The sequence below is a fragment of the Cryptomeria japonica genome, chromosome 3 (genome assembly GCF_030272615.1).
Source record: "Cryptomeria japonica chromosome 3, Sugi_1.0, whole genome shotgun sequence".
Lineage (NCBI taxonomy): Eukaryota > Viridiplantae > Streptophyta > Pinopsida > Cupressales > Cupressaceae > Cryptomeria > Cryptomeria japonica.
Genome location: NC_081407.1, coordinates 134728529 through 134747335, shown reverse-complemented (window position 1 = coordinate 134747335; position 18807 = coordinate 134728529). Strand labels below are relative to the sequence as shown.

At 37.4% G+C, this 18807-nt stretch overlaps 1 protein-coding gene across 1 annotated transcript in view; it reads left to right on the top strand.

The window, feature by feature from the left end:
* Positions 1–18807, top strand: part of LOC131027322 (alpha-glucan water dikinase 1, chloroplastic) — a 262802-nt gene that overhangs the window by 122502 nt on the left and 121493 nt on the right. Inside the window, exons 12-14 of the mRNA XM_057957336.2 lie at positions 4670–4832; positions 4910–4999; positions 5108–5293. Coding sequence (XP_057813319.2) covers positions 4670–4832; positions 4910–4999; positions 5108–5293 — 439 coding nt within the window. The remainder of the gene's footprint in view (positions 1–4669; positions 4833–4909; positions 5000–5107; positions 5294–18807) is intronic.

The following is an 18807-nucleotide window of genomic DNA, read 5'->3' as shown; positions in this document are numbered from 1 at the left end:
TAGTTACAGGCATATAACACACACACAGGAAAATAAGATAAGAGACACACGGGAGATAATAAAAGAGAACAGGGAAAAAGAGAGAAAAGAAAGGTAAGACTTTCACCAGCAACCATCACAGTTGCCACGGTAAGTATAAATCTGTGATAATACGTAGGGAACTGTTTAATATTTATTTACTGGTTAGAATATAGCATTTCATTAATATGATAATAGGGGCTGTTCACAGTCTAATACAAGTATTAATATAATAAAATAATGTTAACACACATGATGCTGTTAAATAAAATACTATTAACACACATGATTCTGTTAATAAAATAAAATACTGTTAACACAACATGAGGTTGTTAATATAATAAAAGACTGTTAATACAATTAGTAAAATGAATACAATTTAATAGGTTATTAGCAAATATATAAATTATTGGTAACATTATTTTATATATATATATATATATACTCAAATCACAATAAGGAATAATATAAGGGTTATAAATATGGATACTGATATAATAACAAATATTAATACAATAAATATAATTAATGTAGTATCTTTTAGTAACGACTCTATAATAATATATAATAATTCATAAAACTGGTAATTTAATAAATGTAAATGATTTATAAATGAATCGGAATAAGATTAAATTGTCTAGTACTTGATCGACTAAAGAAAGAATGTCTCAGATTTGTTTTCATGTTAAGATAGCCTTGACTCTTGATCAGGTTAGTTTAAGTTGTAAGCACTTGAAAGTAGATTAATTATGGTTTAGTTAGACCAAATCCTAGTAGGGGACATTACAGAATCTTGGTAGTGAGTAGTAATGAACAGCTTGGAACCTTTCTCAAGGTCAATTATATGTTTAAACCTCAATGTGGTGGAAATCATGAGGGTCTGTCATTGAAAACTGCACTATGCATATCTAAACTAGATTGAATATCAATATTATAAGATTTCTTACCTATAGAGGACTCTGTCATTATCAACAAACATTGTGCTACCCAAGGTACTTGTCCTTTTCAAAATGACCTTTCCATCACCTTAGTTGAGACAATTCTTGGGGTTTCATTTCCAATTCCTTGAAACACTACTTCTTTAGCCTCTAATTTGAATCTTAGCTCCATAGTTTGATGGTTCTATGTGAATTCCTCGAGGGAGTGCAACCATAGCACTTCTAAAACCATGTCTATCTCTTTTAGGCCAACCATATAGAGGGCAGGGAACTTGATTGTCTCTACTTCGAGCAACGGTTTCAATGAGAAGTAGGTCTCCAATTTACCAAGATCTAGTACATTTGCTAGAAAAGGTTTTGGATGTTTTTATGTGGTTGATCTTTTTGAGTTTTCCTTCCCCTCCTTTATCCATTCCTCATTCCTAGATCACAAAATTCCTGCAAGGTCAAACCATTATGAATGTCTTGGCTTAGTGGTGTAGGAGTACCTTGGTCACTTTGATGCCTTGGAAAGGCTTTTGTTATATTTTTTTAAATTTTGTGTTCTGTCAAGATGTAATAAGGTCCTAAGGACCATTTGTGATCAATTCCAATCATTTGTAGTCACTTCAAATCAATTTGGAAGGCCTTTGATGCCAATGGAGTCATATAGACCTATAAGGTCCTGATTGGGTCAACGTTGGTCAAACCACTCCAATGGTGTCCAAAATGGGTGGAAATGATGTAATAGGTGTTCTATTGTCTATTTTAATATGTCTTAGGGGTATATGTGATGTTTTGAGTCCATATGTTGGGTAGGTCAAAAGTTGTCAAAAGATGTAAAAGTTGCTTGCCAACTTTAACATCTTTTTAATGCAAGTTTATGTAGTTTTGCTTTCCAACGGTCACCCCTTTTAAAAATCAGTTGGGATCATTGGAATGGGGCATGAGAAGCATAAATAGCCTCATTTTGGATTGAGGCAGGTTGGTTGTTGGTGAATGTACTGAAAAGGTGAAGAAAACAATAAAATTTGAATCTTTTTCTTTGCAATTTCCTGGAACAGTGCTGCAAAACCGTTCACATCTTTCTTGTATGGTGGATTCATGATCTGAGACTGGTGCCATTTGAAAGCTGACTGAATTACCTTTCTTTTGATACCGCTTTTGTGAGTTTTCATTGAGTACACAGTATTTTGTGAGCGTTTTCCTAAAAACTGTCCTGAAAACCTAGTTTCAAGGGTTTGGACAGAGATGTAAATATCTCGCCATTCCACTGAGATCAAAACCCCAAATCTGGTGATGTATGTGTTCTCCAAATGGGTTTTCTTTCAGTTTTTTAGGGATTGAGTTTTGGGGCATGTTTGAAGTGGTGAATGCCTAACATCTCCATATGTGAGGCCTAAGAATGAGGGTTTGAGTGGACCTGTGTAAAAACTGAGTGTTTGGGTGCCCAAAAATGATAGAATTGGTGGTTTGGAGACATAAGGCAACTGTTGGAACCATTGGTTGAGGATTGGTGTGCATTTATGAGGTACTTGCTTTGGAAAAGAGGGCTAGTTGGGGCTCTAGAGCAGGGGTAAAACTTCAGTTTCGATTGATTTGTTACAAAAGAACGTATTCCAAGTTTCTGATATGCTTTAGAACTCCAAAAAGGGTATGCAAAAATCATTTCAGAGTCTTGATATCCGATCTATATCAAAAGATATTCAGGACAGTTCTAAAAAGGAGGGCTACTAGGATTTTGGGGTGTTTGTGAAGGGTCACACCATTCCTCTTGCTAGAGACCATAACCAATGCTTGGGACATGTTTGTTTGGATGTTATAAGATGCCTTGGAAGTCTGCCCTTGAAGTATGAAAGCATTTGAGTGCCTGCCCCACATTGAGTCTTCTTTGCCTAGGTCTAGGAGATTTGGTTTGGTAGGTGAGTTGGGAGAAAGATCTCCCTAAATGTGTGTCAGCCTTGGTGATTTGTAAACCTGCTTGTAAGTCAGTTTAAGCATCTATTCACAATGAGTGAAGTCATTCCTTATTTGATGACACAAGGGTTCTTCCTTTAGCTATTCTTCTTCCCTTTGAAAGAACTTGTCTTGGAAGATGGTAGAAGGTGGGTTGATTGAAGTTTGGTTGTGACTTGAAGAGCCTCTTTCTACTTGATTTGTCTTACTATGATTAATATTTTGCAATGCTTGTACTAACCCGACCATGGATTCCCTCTTGGATCTTTGGGTTTCTCTGGCTATATCTCTTTGACTTCGACTAATAACTTTGTGTAAAGAGTTCATATTATCTATAGGCATTATCTTATCTTTGCCCCCCATGACCTCTTTGTCTGATTCAAGTGCGTGAAACTTTATTCTTCCCCTTTGATAATTTCTAAGTTCTCTTTCACTAGTTTGCATGTGTCAAAATAAAATGTAGATTTGCATCAAAGTGTTAGCTTTTTACGTTATAGGATGGCAAGATCAAAGCTCTGATACCATTATAATGTCCCCATTTGAGAACCATGGAAAAATATGCAATTTATTTATTTATTTAATTATTATGAAAAATTGAATTTGAATGCTAAAATATGTATCTAAGATACTAAACCCTACACTAATAATGATCAACAATATTAATTTTAAGAGTTTAGTTTAAAGTTTAAACTTTTGTTTATCAAAATAACAGAGATTAATCAGAAGATCCCATGATAAAACATGCCAAAATAATTATGAAAACCTTAAGATTTGCTTTCTAGTAATTATAACTCGAAATGACATCCTTAACAATCAGCAATAAATTACTTGCAACAGCATTAAACCTTGGGAAAGAATGGGTCAGCAATAAATTAGTGTCAGATCACAAATTAAACCCTTAAACAACAACAATAAATCAGTTTTATATTACAAATAACATAGTCCATTTACAATTCACTGTACAGCCTGTACAATAGGTAGAAGCCCTTATAAAATGACCCTTAGGATGCTGTATAGGTATGCACTAGGTGGCATAGGTTGGAAATAAACTTATAATGATAAATCGCCACATTCAGCACCGAAGTTAGGATCCTAGGTTTGGTGATTGGAAAGAGTAGATCTTGATTCTGATAATCCCATCTATGAGGTCTGAGTATACAAGACTAGCTCCAGAGGCTATGGCAAACCCCTCACAGTGGAACTGATGAGAGATTACAATTGCTTCCTTAATCCATCACACAGGAATTGTGATACCGACTTCAATTATCTGATGGTGGCATGACTAGGAAGAAAACCTCAAAATTTATGAAGGGAGGAAAAAGAAAAAGGTGATGACGGCTTATGTCAGCCAAAATATGGCTTATACCAACTCACTCCCAAAGTGAGAAAAACCCATTTGCATTAATAACGAGTATCCCTTAAATTTATTAACTGTCAAAGATTCTTATACGACAGCAAGGTATACACAATCTCCACTTGCTTGCTCAGTCAGGTTATGGCTTTTTTGCTCGTTGGTGTATTCCCTCTTGAACTTTTTGTTTAGGTTTTTTGTTTGTTGTTAGTCTTCAATGCAGAAAAGTAGAGAAATTTTTTCTCATGGTTTCTTACATTGTTGTTTGGATTTCAGTTATGAGAAAAAGAGTTAATTTTTATTATACATTTTATTTTGCCAGTCACTGTGGGAATAGGTTGTCTTGCATTTACATGGTGTATAACATTGTTCTTTACAAAACATAGATGTAGGATTGTTAACTGTAGTTCACTCTGTGCTAATGCAGTGAGATCAGCGCGGCACAAGACAAGCTTACAAATTTGTTACAAAGAATTTTTCAAGATCAACCAGAAAATCGAGAATTTGTGCGACTCATTATGTCAACAGTTGGTCGTGGAGGTGAAGGTGATGTTGGGCAACGCATTCGAGATGAAATCTTGGTGATACAGGTAGTGCTTTAGTGTTTTCTAAATTATTTAGAATAGGTCAGAAAATACTTGATAACTGATATTGTTGAATTATTCAGCGAAATAATGACTGTAAGGGAGGCATGATGGAAGAATGGCACCAAAAACTGCATAATAACACAAGTCCTGATGATGTAATTATTTGCCAGGTTGGTGAAAAAAATCGTCGATTTAGATGAATGAGTTAAAATCTGTATAATGATGGTAAGTGTGGAGAATATATTCGTAACAGTAACAGAGATGTTGCATATTTTCAGGCTCTTCTTGATTATATCAAAAGCGGCTTCAACAGAGATATATATTGGAAAACATTGAACAAAAATGGTGTGACAAAAGAGAGACTTGCTAGCTATGATCGCCCAATTGTGTCTGAGCCATGTCTAAGGAGTGATCAGAAGGAAGGCCTTATCCGTGACTTGACTGCATATTTGAGAACATTGAAGGTTAGTTATAATTTTGAAATACATTAACCCTTAAAATGCTCTGCAGTTATAGAAGTCTTCATCATAATAATCTCCTAGTGAACAATTGAACTAGTGTTATCTCCATTTAGTGGATTAATCTTTAAACCATTGGCATTGGAGATTTTTATTGCCTTCACATGGATTGTCTCTTCAATTATTTCTTGTATTCATTTGGATTTTTTCTTCATTTGAGAATCTTAGTAGTTTACTGTTAGTTCATGGGGTTAAGTTTTGGGACTTTGTTGTATGTCAATCTTATAGAGGTTGTTTTGAATTAGATGCATAATAGGATGATTTTAACTCCATGGGAGTTTTGGGTTGTCCATATAATATTCCTTAGATACATAGGTCTCCTGTTTGGCAATGCTGAATGGATGATTAATAATCTCATAATCCCCTAGTGCTTGAGTAGGTCTCATCTACAATAACTTTAGCACCATTATTTTTTGTTGAAGTCTATGTCCCAAGTTGTGTAAGACTTTAACGATAGCAAATGAATTGAAAATAGAGCAACCATTATTAATCATTAACAATAGCAACCTTTCACCCACCATTACAACACACAAAGAAATAGAGCAACATTTAATACAGGTCCAGAAGAACAAGGAGTTGTAGGAGAGCAAAACATTGATAATATGGGTGAGAGAAGGGATCCAGGTGAGGAGAGATTCTTCAATATGGTGGAACAATTCATGCGGGGGCAGTGACAAGCAGATCAAAGAGCACAGAAACAAAATCAGCGAATGGACCTGTTGTTACAGATGATGGCTAGGTAATTGGGTGTTAATGTTAATGCTTGTGTTGGAGGTGGAAACAATGGTGGGAACGATGAAGGTAATAATGGGGGACAAAATGGAAATGGACAAAACAGAGGAGGAAATGTGGGCGACAACTTTGGACATGCAGCTCAACCCACTAGAACGGTGAGCTCTAGACCTCTTCTACCTACCATCCCACCTAGGGCACTAGCATAGCCTGCGAATGAGCCTCAGATCACCGATTTACAAGATCATTTCATAAGAGATTAGGAGAGTGGAAGACTAGATTTTCAGGCAGCTATATCAGTGCGGGATTATATGGATGTGAGGATGAGACATATGCCTCATGCCAGAGACAGGAATCAAAATTTCGAATTACGGAAGAAAGTAGGGAAGCTTACTCTACCATATTTTGATGCTTCAGGGAAGACCACAACACGAGCTTGGGTTCAAAAGGTGGACACATATCTTCAGCTTAACCCTATGCCAGAAGAAGAAGCCATCAAATATGCAGCTATGCACCTTGACGACATTGCACGAGTGGTGGCAGCATGGCATGGTTACTATGGGGCATGACTAGATTACCTCTTATGTGGAATTTATTGGGAGATTGATAGAGAGATTTGACAAAAAAGGACCCGGAGTTGCACTTTAAGGAACTAGCTCAACTCAAACAATGGGGACCACTGGAGACTTATATTTCAGAGTTTTAGAGACTCTCAGTGTTAGTTATTGACATATCACAGAGAAGGCTCATGGTGCTGTTTATGGATGGTTTAGTTGATCTGTTGAGGGGATGGATTAAGGCTTTCAATCCACCTACATTGCAGGAAGCCATTAAGAAGGCTAGGGACATGGAGGCTTCTAGTTCAAGGAACAGGTTTCACTCAAAGGGTTATCCATAGAAAAAAGACAAAGACAAGAAACATAAACCAAAATGATTCTCACCCACCTTGAAATGATTCGGGTAGACTTGATAGTGATCGGTTGAATGAGCTCAAGAGGAAGAAACTTTGTTTTCACTACAGAGAACTGTGGGACCCTTCACAGAAGTGTACTGTTAAAGCAAAGGCCAAACATATTGAGTGTTTTTCTGTTGAAGAATCAACTTCAAAGAAGTCAGAACAACAATCTGATTCGGAAAGTAGTGATGAAGAGAATATGTCAGAAGGGGAGTTTGGAGATGAAAAGACTATTGCATGATTAACAGGTGCTCAGAAGGCAATCACCTTCAAGGTGCGGGGTACGATACAGGGCCAACGAGTAATTTCACTGATAGACACAGGGGATACAACTAATTTCATTGGTGCACAACTGGTGGCTAAGAAGGGTTTGCAGATAGAGGAGCATGATGGATTCAAAGTGATGGTAGCTAGTGGGCACAAGCTTCTTTGTAGACAAAAGATCACCAATTTGCACATGCGTTTGGGAGATTATGAGCTGGTAGATGATGTCTATGTGGTAGACATGGGTGATTATGATGTGATACTGGGGATGACTTGGATGATATCTTTAGTTTAGTTTACTTTTAACCTGGAGAAATTAGAGATGAGATTTGAGCACTAGGGAAGGAAAGTGGTGCTTCGGGGACTTGTTGATGGAGGACTCAGAGTAGTTTCACTTAAGAGGATGGAACGGTTATTTAGGCATGATCAGGTGGAGTGGGCAGCAAAGTGTTTAGTTATGCCTATAGTTATTGAACAACAAGTTAAGGGTTGCCATCTAGATATTCAGAAGGTAATATCCAGTGACACTAAGCTCTTCGATAGTATTCCTCATGGAGTTCCTCTTGAGAGACAAATAGAATATGTGATAGAATTGGAGGAGGAGGTAAGAGCCCATTTGCCTCAAAGTGGTCCTAGTTAAGGAAAAAGATGGAACGATGAGAATGTGCATTGATTATAGGGCCTTAATAAGGAGACAATTAAGAATAGATACCCCATACCATTGATTGATGAATTGATCGATGAACTACATGGAGCATGTTACTTCTCGAAAATAGATTTGAGATCAGGGTACCATTAGATCGGGATGAGGGTAGAGGACATTGTGATCAGATGCCATTATGGCCATTTTGAGTTCCTCGTTATGCCGTTTGGGCTAACCAATGCTCCTACTACATTCTAGGTTGCATGAATCAGGTATTTGGGAAACAACTGCGGAAGTTTTTATTGATTTTCTTTGATGACATTCTAATTTTCAATAAGACTTGGGAAGAACACTTGCAACACTTAGAATAGGTCTTAAGTATTTTGGAGAGTGAGTCTCTATATGCCAAGGAATCAAAATGTGAATTTGGCATGGTAGAGCTTCTATATCTTGGTCACATAATTAGTGCAAATGCAGTAAGATTGGATCTAGAAAAGATTAGAGCTATCATTGATTGGTTGACTCCTAATCTCACTCAGCTCAAGGGATTCTTTGGTTTGTGTGGTTTTCACAAGAGGTTTGTGAAGGGGTTTTCATAGACAGCAACTCCACTCACAAATCTAACGAAGAAATGGGCCTTTGAATGGTCCGAAGCAACCTAGAAGTGTTTTGAACACTTCAAATAGGTGATGTCTTCCTGTTCAATTCTAGCACTACCTAACTTCACCAAACCATTTGAGTTACAGTGTGATGCATCAGGGGAGGGGATTGGTGCGGTTTTAATGCAGGAAAAGCACCCTATTGCATTTGAGAGCAGGAAATTGAGATGGGTAGAGAAGAGCTACTCCATTTATGATAGAGAGATGTTAGCCATAATGCATGCGTTGGCTAAATTTAGATCCTATCTGGTAGGGGAAGATTTGTGATCAAGATGGACCATAACGGCATCAAATATTCTATGGAGTTAGAGGGATCTTAATGGTAGGCAGCAAAAATGGGTCACCAAGTTATAGGCCTATGATTTTGAAATTATGTCAAAGGTAAGAAAAATGTGGTTGCTGATGTACTTTCACTGAGATCCCACGTATGCTCTTTGGTTGAGATATCAGCTGATTGGAAGGAGAAAATTGCAGTGGAGTATGCAAAGGATCTGTGGGCAATAGGATTGATTGAGGGCACTATCCATGATGATAGGTATTCAGTGATTGATGATTTGATTTTCTATAAGGACATAATTTATTTAGTGCCTTCCTCACACTTTAAGGAGTTGATCCTAAGGACATTCCATGACACACATGACACACTATTGGCTGGTCACTCGAGGTTCTTCAAGACTTATAGGCAGATCCAGGAGAGGCTCACATGGAAGGAGCTTAAGAATGAAGTCCTAAAATATGTTAGGGAGTGTCCAGTTTGCAAACAGAACAAGAATGATCATACCTTTCCAGCTGGTTTACTTCAGCCTTTACCGATTCCAAATAAAAAATGGGAGAGCATATCGATGGATTTCATTACAGGATTGCCCAAGGTTCAGATTAAGGATTGCATTTTTGTGGTGGTTGATAGGTTAACAAAATTCGCACACTTCTTTGCTATTGTAGCCACTTATACAGTAGCTTAGGTGGCTGATTTGTTCTTTAGGGAGGTGTTCAGACTTCATGGGATGCCTAGAAACATTGTGAGTGACAGGGACAAAAAGTTCTTGAGTTTGTTCTGGCAGGAACTTTTCAGACAGAGTGGTACTGAGCTCACCCCTAGCACCAGTTATCACTCACAGACTGATGGCCAAACAAAAATAGTGAACAAGTGGGTTGAGGGTTATCTTAGAAATTGTGTTAGGGCAGCAAAAGGCATGGCTTAGATGGTTGCACTTGGGTGAGTATTGTTACAATACCACCTATCATATGTCCATTAAGATGATTCTGTTCATGGCTTTGTATGGATACAATTCTCCTAACTTCTTGGATTTACTCTTTGGAGATAGCAGGGTACCCAAGTGTAATGTCCCATTTTAGGAACAATGCGATTTAACCACAAAATGTGAAGTTTTCATACCACTTGTAATTTTATAAATGTTAGATTATGCAATTGATCAGATATATATAGATAACAAAAATATTATTCAAAAAAACAAAATATATATATGGGATATTGATCACTGTTGTATCTTATATAACTGATAACAATTGTGCAAGGACGATCTTGCTGTTCAATATTATATTAGCCTTCTCTGATTTGACAATGGAGAGTATGCTATATTGTCTTCCTATCACCTAGCGATGAATTACTTTTTTTATTTCAATCTTTAAATATATGCAATATATATGATGATATTGCTTGTAGTGATATGTTGCTGTTTCAGATATGAATATGTATTCTTCCAACAATGATTAAAATGTTGTTTCTGATATGATCGATCTCTACTTGCAACAATGTTGTTGTCCCTGAATATTGCCTTCAAACTATGCAACCGAAATATGCCAAGAGGCCGATGCTCTACGAGCAGATCTAATAAAGGATACAAAGGAATAAAGGCTCCCAAAATCGATGCCTCTCTTGGAGGAATGCTGGATGTCCCTTAATTTAAGTCTAGAAGAGTCATTAAGGAAGAGGTTGCAACCCAAAGTCAAATCACATCTTTTTAATGAATCGCACGTCCCTAACATTAATCATTATTTACTTAATGAAATCACACCCCTTGATTTATGCGATTAATAACATATCTTCAACTTATTATAAAGTCGCATCTCCTCAAGGTATTAATTTATTAATCGCTCCCTTGAGAGTTGGCCACTTAAACATTGATTAGTTCAGGTCTATGGGTCGCTACTCTCGGATATAACTCTTTTGTTAATCACTGTTCTTTCTTAAACGAGTTATTGTTTTAATGTCATATAATTGCTAGCTAGTATGCTCCTATCCATGATATAACCAACACTTTTATCAAAACAAACTTCTTTGGTAATTGCTGTTTAGTTTGTTATCGCTGCCAATGCCAATTACTGCTCATTAATGATTGATCATTGCATACTATTTTCATCGCTTGGTATGAAATCGCTGCGTACAAGGATTATCTATTGTGGATATCGACTACTGTATACTGCCACACCATCCTGCATCTGAATGAACTTGTGAATAAATTAAGCTAGTACAATCTTCTTCATATCCTTGATGCTTTATTCTCTGATACAGTCACTGCATATGAGTCTGTTTGTTAGTTTATAAACATGGACTGCCACCTTAACATTTTTTATAAACTTATCGACCATCTTTGCTATACAGTCTGTAATGTCCCCTTTTAGGATATCTTGGAATATCGGGACCAAATGTTATATGCTTCTATCTTATGCTGAGATCGATGATCTAATGGAAGGGAAATATCGAACTCATATACTTAACATGATGCCTGTTCCAAACAGCATGTCTCTAACCAACACGTCTCCCCCCACTTAGAACGGTCAAGCATTAACACGTTTAACACGTTTTAACAAAGAGTCAATTCATATCATAACATAGAACTGATTTATATATTAAACAATTCATATATATTAAGCATTACATAGAATCAATTCATATATTAATCGATTCATATTAATTATCTCATAGAATCGAATCATATAATAGTTGATTCATATACATAATACAATGTATATTAATTAGTGAACTAAGTTGACTCGGTCAGTGTAATATATTCAATATATCTATTTTATGTTTTAATGGTAAAACTTCTTAAATAGTTAATATATTATTAATAATTGAAATATGAACGTTACATTAAAATAAAACGATAATAATAAATAATAATCGTAACAAGTAATAAATATTAATAATCATATATTAAAGGAAAATCGTGAAGTCTCATAAATGAGATGATTTTCCAATATTATTAAATGTTAATTAATAAATGTTTTAATTATCGTCTTTATTTAATCCCATGTCCAAAGAGAGGTTATGACACCAAGGCAAGAGATTTATTGTAGGAAAGTTAGGACATCATGAGAGAATTGAAGGAGAACATCTAGCAAGTGCAAAACCAGCATAAATTATATGCTGATCAACACAGGGTTGAATGTAGCTTTGAGGTTGGTGATATGGTTTACCTAAGGCTTTAGCCTTATAGTCAGTCCTCTCTGAAGAGGAGTGGTGTTGAAAGACTTAATCCACAATTCTATGGACCATTTAGAGTCACTCAGCACATTGGGGAGGTGGCCTGGAAGTTAGAATTGCCAGCTAACAGTAAGGTGTATAATGTATTTCATGTCTATAGGCTCAAAAAGGCTCTAGGCCATAATGTAGTTCCATCAGTAGAGTTGCCACCCTTGGATGAGGAGGGGAAACTGATATTGGCTCTAGAGGCTCTCATTGATACCAGGGAGAGGACACTTCGGAGGAGGACGATCAAGGAATATCTGGTTAAATGGAAAAATTTGCCAGTTGAGGATGCCACGTGGGAAAATGAGCAGATTTTGCAGCATCCAGAGATGAAATTGCTTGAGGACAAGCAAGTTTGGGAAGGGCGGACTTTAATGTCCCCTTTCTAGTACACATTTTATGTTGTCGTTAGCCTATTTCTCCATGGTCTCGTAGGCTAACAAGACATTTAAGGGATCTTGAGGATATTTGGTCTAGTCAGTTTCAATTGTGAGTGATTCTGATTTGTTTTTGAGATACTTACTACTTATAGTAAGTTAGTGGCCAGGTCAGTGATTCAGTATTTGTAGTGAATTCTTGGATGACACTTTTGTTAGTGGTAATGATTAAATACTGACTAGAGATATAATAGTTATTTGGTTTTATTTATTATTTAATAATAAAGTTAAAATTAAGTTATTAACTTTATTATTGTTTAATACCTTTAGTGGGACACATAAAGTTGTGTGTTTTAAATATTAAATGTTCCCTTTCACTTAAAGTACATGGGTGTCCATGAAGAGGAGATTAAAATATTTAAATAAAAGGGAACTTCATTTATCCCACATCTGCTAGGCAAGATGAGTCGACCTCTTGAGGAAAGGATATAAGGGCATTTTGTATGCTTTTTCCAGCATGCTTGGTTGATTTGAAGAAATTACTTGTTCAGTTTTGGAGGAGATAATCTTCTTGGGGCTTTGAGGACGAAATACCTTTCAGCTATCAATCTCCATGCTGTTGCAATATATAGTTTGGGGGTTTATTTGGTGCTTGCAAAACAGTAAAGACTATTATGCACAGTGAATGGTGAATAGTGAATTGCTACAGTGGTGTGAATAGTAATTCGCTACAGTAGTGTGAACAGTGAATCGCTACAGTGACGTGGTCATCTCTAGTAGTAGTACTGCGTTTGTTGAGACATGGACTCTGTTGGAATTGCTGCTAAGGGTCAATTTATGAAGTATTAGCAGGTCGTGTGAAGCTGGGTCCATTTCATGCTAAACTGGAGGCACAGGAGGGTGGAAATAGATGAATGTGGTCACATCTGATGGTTACTAACACTCTACAGGCTGTTGTTAACATTTACCAGGTTTGCACGAAGTTTCCAGGTCTGAAATAATTTATATCTGCTATCCACTTAGTTATTAATGGTCATATACTTAGTATCTACTGTTATTTTTTAATCTGAGTGAACTTGTAAGGGCAGAAATATCGTTTTAGATAAAGCTGATTGTTTCCCTCAGTCACTGTTAATTTCTTGAGTGTTAAAGGTTTCATATCAGTCATAAACAGAGCATAATATAATCTTGTATGTCTGAGATAATTATTATCTGAGTATTGTTATTGCTACCATAGTTATATCTTTGTGGGTTATACTGGGTTTGCACAAGTCTTATATTAATTTTTGAACAGTTGCTTAATTGTAAATTAGTCATATTAGAAAGTGGATTTCTAGACCTGTATCTGCATTACATATTGAATGTCAATCAAGCACCTATATGAATATGCTCTGAGTTGATAAATGTTCCATTCATCAAACAAAAGAAAAAAAAAATCGAAAGTATTGCACAACCTTGAAGGGATCTTACATAGTTTTTGTTCATTCAATAGGGCCTCTTCCGTATGGTTTATGCACTTGGTACGAGGGGGATTCTATGTACGCATAGCTCTAGCAGTATCCCCTTTAGATCCTTTACGATCACGCGAAGGTTTCCTTGTGTTCCATGAATATCTTGAACGCAGTCGCCTTTAGTACCGGGTCCCAGTTGTCACCAACCAATATCACCTTTGGGTTGTCTTCATTGCCCCAATTCATCTTCTTCACACTTGGCTCTTTGTACTTTATGATCTTGTCTCTTTCAAAATGGTGCATCAACATGCCATCCACTCATGCCACTCGCTCCTTATACTCTTCATACTTAGGGAAAAAGGTAGCAGTCTCCGTACCCTTGTCAACTTCCTCAATCTCCCCAATCTATAGCATGCTGCACTTGGGGTGGAAGACTTTGTAGTCCTCCATCTGCCAGTGAAATAAACCATTTAGGGAACTTGTTTCATCCTTCGAGCAATCTTCGAGTTCAAGTACTCCTTTGTCATTAGGTTTCATCGCTCTATGTTCTTTATCCATCTTGAGATCTCCATCTTTAGACTATGAGTTGGATGATGCTAGTTCTTCACTAACTGCCTGATTCCTTAGGTCGATGACGTACTTCCTCCCTTCACTCTTTATTGAGAGTGTCTTTCGCTTCTAGTTATGGTTTGCCTTGGCAATGATCAACCAACCCCTCTCAAGTGTTGATGTTTGTAGCTAGGTTGGATTCCTTCTAAGGCCAACCTAGCAAATGAATGACTAATTGGCTTATCGGCCTTAGTCATGATGGATGTGCAAGATTAAAATATAACTTGTATTTGGCCGACCTTATAATGGAATTTCATATTGCTTATAGGGCCGACCCTATTATATTATTGTTATTGTTTTTATTCTATATTGCTTAAGGGCCAACCCGCTATGAAAAGGGTGCCTCTTGCATATATATACAAGGTGTAAATGTCATTCATTAGTATCAATTCATTCAGCGAATTACAATACACTTCCAACAGAGCGAATATACTCAGATCAGTGAATTCATCCAGCATAGCTAATCCTTTCCTTGGCAAGCGAATTTAGTATTCAGTCAAGCGAATACATTTCTCAATCAAGCGAACTCATCCTCACCAGATAGGATCACATCATCATCATGTGCGAATTAGATTGAAGACAGTTTGAATGCCCTAGTGCGGATCAAATGCATATGATGATTTAATTGTTCATATAGCTTCAATAGGCGAAGCAAACTTGTAAAGATTCATTCAGTTTTGGTAAATATAATCAGATATTTGATTGTTTGGTTTATCACCTTCAAGAGGAAGGTTTTCCCATGGTATTTTGGTGTTCTCCTTGTTCATTGTGTTAATTTGTTTAATTGCTATCATTCTGATCTAAAAATCAACATGGTATTAGAGCCAGGTTTAAGAATATTTGATTAGATTGGAATATGTCTGGCGATCTTGCCTGAGATGAAGGAGATGCACTTACTTTGTGGCAACAGGGAAGATATTACTTCCATTGCCTTCTGACTGGAAGGGCAAGTGTGAAGCCGGGACGACATTTAATGCTCCACATTGTAATAAGAAATTGATCTTCGCCAGATACTTGAAAGGAGGTATCGAGTTGGCTATGAATGTTGTCTGTTGAGACATCCAGTAAATATTAGCGATATATGTTCTACCGAATTCAGTTCAAATAAGAAAAGTGTGTGAAATGCTTTAGTATTGATGAAACCCACTATCGGTGTTGAATTATCACTTTCTTTGCACAAGCCTTGCGAGATTTATTATTCCTGTTTGACGTGGATCCCTCTCTACCTGATATAGGGTTTGTTTTGATTATATCGACGGTGTCGTGAATTAAGATAATTTCACTATGATTCTTAAAGATGTGGGAACCGTTTGCCTAGAGTCTGTCTGACATAATGATATTATCACAATATTGGCAGTTTTGTACTATTCTGAAACTCACGACATTTGGTCAAACTATTGGCATCGAGAGTTTCCAGAGACTTTAAGTGCATAGGCATATCTGGAGACAGGGTCCTAGATCCACTTTTCTTATTGGTAGCACATCAGGCATTGGTTCTCATCGAGCGATTTCATTTCTTATTGCTTGGTTGCAGTGAGTCTTTCCTTACTGTCGTGATTGCAAGCACATATTTCCTTTGTGATCATGGGTTATTGGAGATTGTTTTATATATCTCAGTGATTGGCATTTCATTTGATTCGACTAGTGGCCTGCAAACTTGATCCGTCACTGCATTGATTTGTTTGGTTGTGCAATTTCTTTAAGGAGCTACATCTTCGTGGTATTTTTTGGCGACCTCTTGGTGGTCAAATCACAAGGTTTGTGACTTGAGGGAATGAGCTCTAATATTATCATTGCGTAGGCCCTCTTTTTGGGTTGGAGCTATTAATGGCATGGTCAAGGGTTGGCTGCATCTATTTCTTTGAGCTGTATGGATAGTATATAGATCGGCCCATATTTTGGATCATATGCGTGGTTGGCTTATTTCAGAGCATACCATTCCATGTGTTCGGTGCTCTTGATAGTAGTGATATTGTGGTTTCGAGATGCACCATTCCATTTGGCACACAACTTGACCCCTCTCTTTGGCGATTTCTTATTTTCGGCATTAACTTGATCAAGATCCACATGATTGATGTATTGGTTAGCGAACCTATTGTTTGCTCCTTAGTCATGCCGTGTTTCCATTATTAGATGGTTTCCTTTCTTGTTGGTCATACGCATCTGCAACTTGGTTGGCCATCACCAAACTCTACGCAAGGGCATTTGCTATATCCATCTGCTTGTTTGTTTGTTGAATGCGATATCTATACTGGAGGAAATGTTTCTTTTTGCTAGGGCATCATATTTGTTGTAGGCCATAGTTTATTTGTTGCCTTCATGGGATCTCTCTATTCCCTAAAATTATATTGCTAGTGCCGAATTTGTGTGTCGTTGCATTGGCTATCATTGTTTGTTGGCTTGGCTATCATTTTTACATATGCGTGAGTAAGTTTGGAGGCTTATGCATTTTTTGGAGGAGCATATGAAGATTTAGGAGCTGAACGTGAGCTTTCTATAGGGCAGCCTATTCAATCTGTAAGTCGTTAAACATTTTCAGTCTTGGCGCATTGTACCAGGCATGGCAAACTTAGGTCCAAATTTACACATCATTTCTGGAAGCTAATACTTGGGTGTGGGGGTTCATCCTTGGAAGTCGTGTATCATTGAGACCCTTGGCATGATTTCTAAGTTAACACTTAGAAAGGATTGGTGTGTCTCAGACGTGAAGGGCAATGTTCCTGGATTGAGTGTCTCAGTCTCTGTGGATGAAAAGATGAGACACAGTTTCAAGACTAAATCCATGGGTACCAACAATAAAGAGATAAGTATTTTTTATGTTTGTATCATTGAATAATGTTCATCAATCTTCTATGAAGTTATTAATTCATGCATTGGGATAGTGAATCATGTATGCTTCTAGCATTGATATTTCTATTCAAGATAGTTTGATTCTATGAACTATTTGTAATCTCTCTGAAATGCTTTAGGACGGACTAAGGAGCATAAGGATGATGAGAAATTGCATTCAAGGGAGGAAGAACTTGATGCATCTCGTGAGGAAGTCACGCAGGCTGAAGAATGGAGTCACAACTTTCTGCCTTGACTAAGTTGGCAACGCATGACTAGAGACATCTCTCAATGAGGAAGAACCTATTCAGGTTGACCTTTGCAATCATTCTTTGAAGAGGAGGAATTAGCTTTCAAAGGGAGTCTGACAAACCAAATAGAGGTAACCTTGGACGAGGAGGTCAGGAGATTGATGCAAGAACTTGGGTTTCAGAGGGAACCACATCATCATGAAGATTTGGTAGATCCTACCATGTATAGGCAGCAAACTGGATTGTTTATACTAGACCAGATATTTGCTATGTTGGAGTGTAACTGATCAGAGGAGCACCTCTAGCTGTTGCTTTAGTTTGTGGTCTGCTTTGATGACTTGATGTAGCAAGAAGCTGTCTTCAGCGACAGTGAGCACCACAGAGGCAAAATATATTGCAGCCTGTATGGCAGCCCGAGAAGCAGTGTGGCTTCAAAAGATCCTTGGAGGATTGGTTGAGCAATCATTGGAGCTGACTGTTATTCATTGTAATAATCAAGCTGTGTGAAGCTACTTGTCAATCCTGTGTTTCATGATAGATGAAAGCATGAGGAGATCAAATATCACTATATTATAGATATGGTGCAAAGGAATGCTATTCAATTGAGGTACACTTTGTTGATCAAACAGTCGATATTCTCACCAAGCCTCTTGCCAAAGTGAAGTTTGAGCATTTTTGAGACAAGCTTGGAGTTGTGGAGAATGAAGACCTTGCTGAGAGGGAGTCTTAGCATCAGTGATTTCTTGAGATGTACTATAATGCATTCTTCTCTGCGAGAGAAGTTTGAGGTGCAAGCCCTTGTTAATGCATTCTTCTCTACAAGAGAAGTTTGTGGTGCAAGCCCTTGTTAGTGCATTCTTCTCTGCGAGAGAAGCTTGAGGTAAAAGCTCTTGTTCCACCTTCTGGGAGTAGCCATGGTAGATGTCATGTGAGAGATTCCAAAAACTTAGCACTTGTGTTTATTCAGCCTCTGGGAGTAGCCATGGTGAACGTCATGATGAAATGACATCACGTTGAGTGATTCTGTGATGAGCACTTGTGTTTATTTGCATTTTCATACATGGGAGTAGCCATGATGGACCCACCCTCTGGGAGTAGCCATGATGGATGTCACTAGGTGACCCAGATATTGAGGACTCCTCCCTAGCTAAGAGGGAGTGTTGATGTTTGTAGCTAGGTTGGATTCCTTCTAAGGCT